The 10,838-nt window shown below is 50.1% G+C and overlaps 3 protein-coding genes across 3 annotated transcripts; 1 reads left to right on the top strand and 2 right to left on the bottom strand.

Moving 5' to 3' along the window:
* Positions 1-1,130: 1,130 nt before the first annotated feature.
* On the bottom strand, positions 1,131-4,295 carry N7520_004984 (serine/threonine-protein kinase; the record flags this gene model as incomplete). The annotated part of the gene is made up of 2 exons (XM_057138918.1): positions 1,131-1,396; positions 1,457-4,295. 2 exons carry the CDS (start codon positions 4,293-4,295, stop codon positions 1,131-1,133), a joined length of 3,105 nt encoding a protein of 1,034 aa, XP_056997125.1.
* A 1,502-nt stretch (positions 4,296-5,797) lies between these two features.
* N7520_004985 (GTPase-activating protein GYP6) lies at positions 5,798-8,176 on the bottom strand (the record flags this gene model as incomplete). Its single annotated transcript, XM_057138919.1, has 6 exons — positions 5,798-6,930; positions 6,984-7,126; positions 7,177-7,694; positions 7,765-7,923; positions 7,988-8,105; positions 8,154-8,176. The coding sequence occupies 6 exons, from the start codon at positions 8,174-8,176 to the stop codon at positions 5,798-5,800; spliced, it is 2,094 nt and encodes a 697-aa protein (XP_056997126.1).
* Positions 8,177-8,369: 193 nt separating this feature from the next.
* N7520_004986 (uncharacterized protein) lies at positions 8,370-9,965 on the top strand (the record flags this gene model as incomplete). Its single annotated transcript, XM_057138920.1, has 1 exon — positions 8,370-9,965. The coding sequence occupies one exon, from the start codon at positions 8,370-8,372 to the stop codon at positions 9,963-9,965; it is 1,596 nt and encodes a 531-aa protein (XP_056997127.1).
* Between the last annotated feature and the right edge of the window lie 873 nt (positions 9,966-10,838).

Here is a 10,838-nt window from a genome sequence, read left to right on the forward strand (position 1 = left end):
TAAGACCCGCGCCGAGTGAACCCGTGGCACTGGCCAACCTCGACCAGCGGGAATTTGGATCTGTAGCCAGACGTGACGTTTCTAGCGAGAAATAGAAAAGAAAGATAGAAAAGAAACAGAAATAGAAAAGAAAAGAGAAAAAAGAAAAGTAAAAATTTAGTGGGAGAAAAAGTGGAATGTAGGACAAGGAATGCGATACATCAATTAAACCTGCTTCTACTATGAGGCAACCAGGAATGATTAAGTACATTTGAAGTACCTTTACTAATAGCTTTTATCATGCTTTATCTTTCACAACTTCATTGGTGCTATATGTAGATCTACCATACTTTGGACGAGGTCATTCACTACATGTAACAATCCCACATGTGCCCAGGTGCATCTCCTCTTCTAATGCTTATCGTTTTTCCCCACTTCATCTTGGATTGCGTATAAACGTGGCACAGACAGTGTGACCCACGGCCCCGTCGGCTGACGACGCCTCGAAATGGCGTCAAATGTCCAAAGGATTGAAGTTACATTTAATCTTAGGATGAGGGGCAAGGCTAGCCGATCCAGGTACAATTCTCAACGTTCCTGAACTAATCATTGGGTCGCGTAATCGCCTTTGACTAAGAATGCGGGGGATACATGCGATCCACGGGAATTCCGGAAATACATTGCCACGTTAGAGGCGGTGGCTGATATCTAGTAAGTTCCCATGCGAAATTACTTAAAGTGGTTAGAATGTGTTTGGACCTTCAAATGGTCGAGATGGCTCGGTTACTTCCAAGGTTTACACTAGACCTGTTTGGCCAAGGGGTCACCTCGATCTTTATCCAGTAGAAATTCGTATATAGATTCTTTATGCCATGCTTATGGTCTTCAGAAGTCTAGGTACATTCATGGGGGATATATGAAAAAAAAGGCAATGCAAAGGTATCGAAGCTAAAGCTAAGGCCAGAGTCATCACATGTGCATGGGTTAGGTGAGATTTTTGTGCAAAACCCCAAACGAAGATATCCGACTCAAGACCCGAAAGAAAGAGAGAAGTTATTAAAATCCCCCAATGTCCCCAGCCCCGCCATCAAACAAATCAAAACGTCATGGGGTATCGTGTCTTTTTGTGGTCATAACAAAAAAAGGGGTGGTCACTCCTCTGTCATCCAGGGGTGTTCGAGCACCTCAGTGATGGTAAGGCGGTTTTCCACATCGCGGTCAAGCATATTGCGGACCAGGTCGAGGCAGTCCTCGGAGGGTACGAATGGAATTCGAAGAGGATGGTCGAGGATCTCATCGACGCTGTAGAATGGGTTCTCTTTATAGACGATTGTGTAGAGTAGGATTCCGAGTGCCCAGATGTCCTGTTCTTTGCCACGGTATGATTTGCCTTGGAGGACCTCAGGAGCGGCATAATCTATATGAAAAGAAAGTTTAGCAGAAGCAAGTTGCAAGGTTTGAGGTGGTATACACATACCGATGGTACCGACAAACACATCAAACGGTCCGTTCTTGATATAAGCAGCACTGCCAAAATCAATCAACTTGATCCGGCCTTCTCCGTCAAGAATGACATTCTCGTCTTTGATGTCGCGATGCACAACCAGAGCTTTCGTGTGCAGATGGTGGATGGCGCTGACAACCTGCTTGAAGATACTGCGACACTCGGACTCCTCCATGTTGGTCTTTAACTCGATGTAATCGAACAAATCCATGCCTGGCAGACCATGCGGGATCATCTCAATATAATAGTTGATGTCGTCCTCGAAGAATCCTGACATTTCCACAATGTTCGGATGCCGGAAACCATCTCGGCGGAGGAAGTCAAGGACGTGAATCTCCAAAGGCACCGTTCCCAGCCGTCGGTCACGAGTCCATGTATCAACCAAGATTCGCTTCTTGGTGACGAATTTGAGAACTGTCTTCTGGTCGATGGGTGCCTTCTTGAGACGTGCTAATTTGACCTGACCATACGCGCCTTGTCCCATTTCCTCCAAAACCACATAGTCGGTGATTATTCGCTTGTGCGGAATGTCCTGTCGGGTAGTACCCGAAGTCGTCCCATGAACCTGTGCGGGCCGATCCGTTAGCGGCTCAGATGCAGCCTCGCTGAGTTGTTGGCTGAGGGTGGAGCTGGGGGCTTTGATTTCCACGGAAATCTGATTGGTGTCAGGGGTCTGTGAGTTATAGGCAGGCGTCGAATTGCAGTCAGATGTGGCTGAGTCTGGGCCAGGTGAAGTCGGTTTCGAAGTTGGCAGTGAAGAAGACAGATTTGTTGCGGGGCCAGCAGCATGAATTTGTCTCGAATAGGTAACCCATAAGGCATATACCAATTCTGTGACTGCGATAGTATCATCGCTATCCTCTGAATCACTTGATCGCTCTTCAACCAGCTTCTCTGCCTGCTCTCTCGAGAAGAAAGTGCCGCTTTTCACCACGCGCAATTGAACGTCCACAACAATGGTGGAGCCATCCCGGTGCTTGGCCAAAAGCCCACTGGGCTCGGTGAAGACAGATGCCGCATTGGCCTTCCCATCCCGAAGAATGGACAGGGTTCGCGCTCGGCGGAAACTGTGTTCAGGGATGACGATCCCATCGACCAATGGCACGTTGTCCTCCTCGGTTAACACATCCAAGATCTCATCAAACCCGGGTATCAGCTCCGTGATATGGCGCCCCTCGGGGCGGTCTTGGCCGAAAAGTGCAGACGAAAATACGGAGTTGGAACTTATCACATTTAGCGACGCAGATGACAAAACCATCATGCCAGCAACGTGAGGAAAACTTGACACTTGTAAAGTGCGGGCACCCTCGGCATTGCCCACAGTCACTGGAATACACACACCCGCCGCTGTGTTTGCAGCGAAGTGCTTCAGCTCCACGATCCGGGCCAGTCCCTTCTCCGGTGTGGTTGCGAGAGACTCGGATGGTAGACGGGGTAAAAGTTCGGTAATCGACTGACCCTTGCGAACTACGGATGGGCCCCAGATCTTTTCCACATCACCATTGACATTCACAACATGCCAGCTCTCATCGCATTCAACAGAGGCCGCATTCTCCGTAATTTCCTCCATCACCCAGATCAGGCCACCGCGCTTCTCCATCACCCACACGCTAGCTGACCCTTTAGCGCCATTGCGCTTTTGTATGGGTACGACATCACCACAAAGCAAAACCCCTCGGGATTTGTTGCCCGGATGATTAGCGTTGCGCGGATTTCGCGTGCTAGAACCATATCCATCATCAGTTTGCGCCCGGCGGGATTTCTCACGCGATGACGGTTTATTAAGCAATTGCGCAGTCACACCATTGCCCAGGCCACGAAACTTTGGGTTTACCGCCCGAATATTGGGCCGTTCCGGTTGAAGTGGTGTGCGGGCAGCGGCATCAGTGCTGGGATCTCGAAGCTTGGCCTCGAGCCACTGTCTGTGCTCCTGCTGTACGACCTCTAGGATACTGAGCCGACGGACCTCAGACTGTGTGACCCCGAATACAAGACAGGAGAGATCGTTGGCCGCGAATATTGTCCATGGTGCCTGGGCTTCGGTGCGGAAGACGGCCTGGGAAACCGGTGTCCATTTGCTGCTGTGGGTATGCAGGGCCGGAATCGGGCATCCCAATCCATTGGCAGAGGAGGCGAGAGAGGCAAAGGGGTCCGTGGAAGAATATGGTTGCGCTAGAGTTTCCATCAGCTTGCTTCTGAGGGAAACAGAGTTCAGGTCCGTGTATGTACGTTTTAAGCTTACGCGCCTGGACGCCGGTGCCGATTTCAGGTCCGTCCTGGATGCCGGGATACGGTCATTGGAGCCGATGGGACTTATAAGTTTGGGGCTGCTGTCAGATGTGGTCTGTGATCTTGCAAGAGGTTCCAGGTGAAGGTCCCTGGGAGATGATCCGTGGTCCGAAAAGGCCCGTTCGAAAATGTTGTCGCCATTCACTTCCGCCGGTCCAGTAATGGGGCCTCGTCCGTTGTTGACAGATTCCTCATCAAGAACATGGGCCCGGGTCAGCAGGTCCATCATACTCTGGATGTCCGAGTCACCACTCATGTTTGCCTGGGCATGGGCGATCGCAGAACTACTGGCAGCCCATCCCATGCGGTCCCTCATGAAGTCGATCGAACGTTTGAGAATGTTTTGCCGACTGTGCAGCAATTCCTCGGACTGCTGAGCGAAAGAAAAAGAATGTAATGATTCCAACGGGAATCGGTGCAGGTCCTCCAAGTCTCCGAATTCCTGGCTCATCGACATGCGACCAGTATGGGCTCGTGACGAGGAACTAGAGCGCATCGACGGGGGTGGTCGGGGGACGTTCATGGGCGTTAGAGACGATGTCGACAGGTTCGGTAGTGTCAAAACCCGCGAAGGTTGCTGGCGTATACGGTCCAGCCCAGACGGACCCAGTCCATGCTCGCTTTCGAATAACGGAGATCTGCTGGAAAGTGCAACGACATGTCAATTCGCTTGGTTCTCCATAGGTTGTGTTTTTATTTTTTCCTACCAAGGAGAAGAGAAAGGAGAATCGAATGCGGACCTTGAAAGAGGGTCATATCCCGACGACACGGAGCTCCTTAGGGTACGGTCGGTTGTTTGGAGTGAAAGTTTCTGAAATCCCGACGCTGATTCCGGCGACTCGGACAGAGGACCCAACGGAGACGACGAAGGACTTGGATCGCCTACAAGAGAATGATCAGCGCACTGCGCCCGTTTATCAACTCAATCGGTAAGTGTTTCAGCTTCCATGGGGGCTCCCCAGCGTGATTGCTTCCCGTGATGTGATAAGGGGAGGATTAGATCTCCGCGGGGTCAGATGTATTCTTTCAGCATGTGAAGAGATGACATGTTCTTTCAGAGGAAACCGTGAAAGGAATCATTCATTGAATTCCTCCGATGTGCCTTTTTGCCCTTCCTCTTTTTTTCTTGGTCCGACGTCCTTCCCCTCCCCATCTCCCTTACTGCGAACCCCACTCATGGAGAAAAAAGAGGTCCGTGGCATGTGAAACAAGAACTCACCATCGGGATTATATGCCGACCCCATGCTTGAAAGAAATTTGAATCGTCTCGTAAATACGTAAATGAATGAGGCTCAAGATCGAATCGGCATAGAAGTCATAAGTCATTCGCTCGAGTCAGGCAGATGGCAGAGGGCAGCTGCCTCGTAACGCGCCCGGCATACGTGGCGTCCAAGGGCACGCGTAAGTGCAGATGATTCGAATTTGGAGGGAAAAGAGAAAGGAAAGAAGAAATGGGGTTTCAAGAGAAAAGAGGTTGTTAGTGGGGAGGGAAAAGAACGCCAAAAGGGGCGGGTGATGTAATAGTCCCTTGTTCACGTATGCAAGCCTCGAGCGTTGAAATAGATCAACATCCCCCGCTATCGGCTCTTTTTTCTCTGATTAGAAGGGAGGGAATGTCTTTTAAATGTTGGAAAAAAGTATTTAAAGGAATTTGGATCGACCGATCGGCACGGGAGTCGTACCATGTGGAATGGGAAGGCTTCAACCTTACCATGGGTAAAGAGCGAAGTTCGAGTCCTGCAAATCTTATCCTTGTTAAGTGCTTCATTCCGATTACGCCAAAAACCCACAATCATCTCAATAGTTCATTATGGTACTAGAACTAGATACATATGATCTCTCTTTCTCTCTTCACATCTCACTTATTCATTGCAGCTTTATCCTTGGCCGGTAGTTCCGAGTGCGTGGAACATAAGAACCTTGGATCCCCACCGCCATTGCCGGGAATAGATTTCGGCGAATGACGATCGAAAAGTATCTATGACAACGCCCCCACGATTGGCACCGATTTTTATCGATAACCCCTTACAGTGGTCCTCGGGTGCCCCCGAGACTATGCAGAGCCAGTTCATCATGCTCAGGATCTGATGCTGCTTTCTCATCTCCCCCAAAGAGCGGATTGCCTCTATTTCGGGTGTGGTCCTGGTGTCGAGTCTTTCGAGTCTGCTCAGGTGGAACTGATGCGGAACTCACAAAGCTGGAGGCATTTCGACTTCCATCCAACATCCACGAAAACCCTGCATCAGACAGGGATGGCCGCACAAGGGACCTCGATACCCGCTCACCGTCGGCCTGGCCGTTTGTCGCGCGAGTGGCAACCACTACAGGCTTGGAAGTTTCACTTTCGGCATCCGCCTTAACTATGCCCTGCTGATCCTGCGCAACTTCTGCTAGGCCGTCTGCTTTTGAATTGGCTGGTAGCTCGGTGGACTTAATAGGCTTGGTCGGCTCGTTATCTACGTGGACAGGCCGCGCGGTGACTACTGGATGTAAGGGGTCCTCAAGACAACGTCGAACTTCCTCAGCTTGAGTCAATGCCTGCTCCACGGCCTCGTTTGCACACAGTTTGCAGTCCGCTAACTGAGACCGAAGGCTCTCCAGGGCTTCGCCTAAGGCAGTGGACAGCTCTTTGTTTCTTTCCTCCAGGCGGCCAATCTTACTTTCTAGCCCAAGTTCAGTAGCCGTAGGCTTGGCCGTAGGCAGCCCAGGTTTGTGATTTGCAGCATTCATCCGTGGACCGGGTTCATAATGCATCGTTTGCATGTTCTTCCGGGCTTCTGTGACGGCCCCGCGGACTGCCTTGGCCACTCCCCAAGACTCTGTGCGGCGTTGGATCCCTTGAGAAACATCCTGGAGTAGCGCTTCGAGACTTTTGGGGCTGTTCCTCGCGGAGGAAGCTGGTGAAGTACTGTTGCTGCGACTTTTGAAATCTTCCCAGAGAAAGGCTTTGCGAGCCGGCCGCAAGCCAGACTGGCTGTGTCGGTTTGGAGATTCCGGTGCTCTGCCCGAGTACTTGGCGATAATAAAGCTGCCTCGCTCTGCGGTAGGGTTTTGTTCCAAGTATAGGGCATCGCGCACGAACTCGTGGGGTGCATGCGGCTGGGGTGAAGGATAGCGAAGTAGCAGTGTCAGGGCACCGGAATAATCCGCCTTGAGCACTTTGGCGTTTAAATTAGCTCATTCTGCACGTAGTAAGGCTTTGAAAACTTACAGTCCCAGCGGATTCGAAGCATCATTGCAATACATGTAAAGTCTACGAGGTCAGACCTCAGCCCATGCGCAAATAGCACGTCCCACATCATGAGCACATCGTTGAATGGGAACTCTCGACCGAATAAAAGACGCATCCAGCGGCTGCTCTATCAATTAGTGTGGTCCATGCTTTCCTTACTGGAGATACCCACGTTAAGAAGATCTGGGGGAGAACATCCACGGCCTGTAAGTGTTCAGCTAGTTCATGATCGATAATCATGAGAGCCTCGGTGTGAAGATACTGGCATCGATTGACGATTGGTATCACATCGACCTGGCCATTCGCGGATTTAGTTTCTCCATGCTCGTAGTATATGCGTGTCGTCTGCATAACGGAAAGAAACAGCGTAAAAGAATCATGCTCCACGAAATTGGAATCAAGGAGATCTAACATGAGCGGGTCGTCTTTATTATCTGTAATATTCACCGAGCTCCCTATCTTTTCAACAGAGTCTCGATCGACTACCCAGAGAATGGGGGCCAGTAATTCATGCATGCCTTGTCTGTAACCGACATCGGGGTTGAGTTTCGAGTACACAAACAAGACGTCGATCAATATGGACTTTGTGGTGGGTTCCCGGAAAAAGAAATTCTCTTGCAAGCACCGGTCAACATCCTGGGAGATTTCGGCTCGTAGGTTCTCGTCATTGCGAAGGGCTTGCCATGGGGACTATCAAAGCCAAAGTCAGTTAAGCGTCCCGATATATGCAAAGCAGCGTAACTCTAAAGTAGCCACATACCTCTTCATCGTCTGCCAGTGGGTCCACCGTTGACTCCAAATCATCTGGATGTTCAATGTACTTCATGAAATGATCACGGATAGCAGTGTAAGCATCTCGAGACTCGCCAAGCTTCTGTGACCATTCTTCGCGATCGAGACCCTCGAAAAGTAGGAATACCTGCAGGCGGAATAAGTCATAGTTCAGATCAATTCATTGTATATGTCCATGGACTACCACGGACCTTCCAGCAAATCGACCTCAGCCCTTCGTTGCACAGCTTCCCATCCTGCTCCGCCCGCAGCGCCGCCTGGAGATCGGAGGATGTATCATTGCCGAGGAATAATAATTCCCATCTCTTTCTGCAGAAGGTCAGTTCGGCTTTGTTGTGAAGGGTCGGAAATAAATACCGAGTCTCCTCAATGGTTCTCATGTCATGCGATTGTTGGGAAGTGGAAGAGGTGAGGGTGAGGGGAAGCGATAATGTAATCCGCTCTTATCGCGATCCTGCCTCGCGCACGCATGACAGCATCTCCGAGTCTAAATCGCAAGCAAAACTGAGCTTTCTGAGTTTCCCGCCCCTCGATCTTATGCGATCTCGCTTAAATTCATGATAAGATCTAGAGATGTCTGCAGACTTACTAGCAGAGTTCGGCCAGGACTCGGGGCCTCCGCAAAGGTCCGCAGGGAAACCACAAGCTGGACAACCACAAACAAGCTTGATATCTGGTCCAGATCATCACGATGATGATTTCTTTGCTTCCTTGTCGGCAGGCAATCAAAACAAGCCCCAGGCCTTCGTTACGAGCCTAGCAAACCAGCACCCAGCTCCGACTTTGCGACAATCACCGGGTTTCGAGCTGTTCAAGCTGCCTCGACACGAGAACAGCGATGTGCTTTTTGACGCTGAAACCGACACACCGGCCAATGACACAGAAGATGATTGGGGAGATTTTGAAGAACCGGAAACCACCATTAACTATCAACCGGAACGTCCCGAAAATGTTACATTGGAAGTCAGGCCGCCGGTAGCAGACTTGTTGGACTCGCTGTCACTAAAAGACTCGGTATCAAGCGCAAATATAAATAATAGTGCTCCTGAGAAAACCCTGGCACCTGTTGTTAATTCATCGGAGTCTACTTGGGACGATGATTCATTTGGAGATTGGGAAGATTTCACGGACGCACCATCTACTGCAAAAGATGTTTCAACGCGAGGCAATCATGCTGCCAAAGCTGCCAAGAAGGTCAGCTCTTTTCCTCAGAGAACTTTGCCACGCGCCGTCAATGCCTCGGAACCAATATGGGAGGATGGTTCGTCTGGAGAGTGGGAGGTTCTCACAAACGCACCCTCTGCCAGGCGCACGAGTCAACATGCGCCAACAGAAATTCGGAAGAAAACAAAACCTGCCGCCAAAAATATCAGCACTGCTCAACAATCAACCCATGAAGATGATTTTGAAGATTGGGGCGACTTCGCCGATGGGCCAGCAACACCACCAATATCCAAACAGAAACCCAAACCGGCATCATCAAAATCAGCTACACCAATACTAGACCCTCGAAGTTTTATATCGTCCACACCATCCCCAACTCCCACAGTTCGACCAACCAACATCCCACCGCCATCCGTCCTTCTCTCCCTCCTCGTCGAAATTCTAAGTGCACTACAAAAAGAAGCTCTCAAAGCTCAACCTCGCAGCACACCACCCGCACAAAAAGAATCAATCGCAATCAAAATCCACACCACGCTAACAACATCAGCTCGCATAATAGCAGGCCGCAGTCTCCGCTGGAAACGCGACACAATCCTCAGCCAAAGCATGCGTATCGGTCCCGCGGGTAAACCCGGCGGAATGAAACTGAGCACCGTGAACAAACATGAAGATGTCAAGGAGTCACAGGATGCTGTTGATGTGTTGAGGTTATGGCGTGAGCGCGCTGTACTCTTCAATGCTGTTGTTCAAGGCGTGGGAAGGAAGCCTGTTCCTGTTTTTACGGATCCGACAGCGTTGAAAGTTGTGTTGGCGCGTGCTGAGGAGGGCGCGATTAAGGCTTCGCATGCTTGTGCACTTTGTGCACTTAAGAGGGATGAGCGGGTTTTGAGGGTTGATGAGGGGGATGTGAATGATAGTTTTGGTGAGTGGTGGACGGAGCACTGGGGGCATACGGGATGTAGGTTGTTCTGGGAGAGCAATAGGGCTTTACTTTTGCAGAGATGATATGCATCTTGAGCGAATACCTGGATGTAGATTGGATTGGTTTGCAAATGCAGTTTGGCTTGTGAACGGCGAATAGGGCATTGCATACAGCCTTATAGACGATTGTGAAGTGGACTATGTACAGTAGATGTGACACTGTAAACCCACATTCGGTCTACGAAAGTCAAGAGATTTTTTTGGCTTACGTCTGCGTCTATAGATTTGTACCATGACAAGAAAAGAAAAAGAACCGCGAAGAAAAGCTCAAGGAAAGTTCAATTCTGGATCAACGCCGCCTAAACGACATAATGGAGTAAAGGCACAAGGTCCCTCCAACACCAACTTCTGTCAGACAAAAAGAGTAGATACACAGAAAAGGAAATTAAGGAGTAGAGAAATGCACTGCCAGCAGCGAGGAAGCCCAAGGGCGAATCAGACCAGCTGAGCTGGAAGGGCTTATCCTCGCAGACGGCCGGAGTGGACTGAGAACATATGAGTACCCGGACACACCAGCATACTAAATAGGTGTCCAAGATACAATCTGGGATAAACCCGAACTGACTCCTGCGTGTGTGAGGAAAGAACCTCTGTTCATAGAATGCGCTAGGTTGCACACATAATGGAGATTTTTCCTGCGCGGGTCGGAGCAAAACGGATTATTTTCCATGGACTCTCACAATGGCCGGATGGAATCTGAGGCTCTAAGGCTGGAACAAAAAGTTCCTAATAAGACCTCAACCTGGGACCATGGCCTAAAAATGGCTGACAGTGCAACCACGCGGACTGGTGGAGTGAAGATCAAAGTCAATTTGTGTCGATTGCAGCGGCGACTTTGAAATGGCAATATATTGCGATGCCTTAGCGAAGACCAGTGGTTCGAAAATTATCAACAAT

The sequence above is a fragment of the Penicillium odoratum genome, assembly GCF_028828045.1.
Source record: "Penicillium odoratum strain IBT 22623 chromosome Unknown utg000004l_segment0_segment0, whole genome shotgun sequence".
In the NCBI taxonomy this organism is placed as follows: Eukaryota; Fungi; Ascomycota; class Eurotiomycetes; order Eurotiales; family Aspergillaceae; genus Penicillium; species Penicillium odoratum.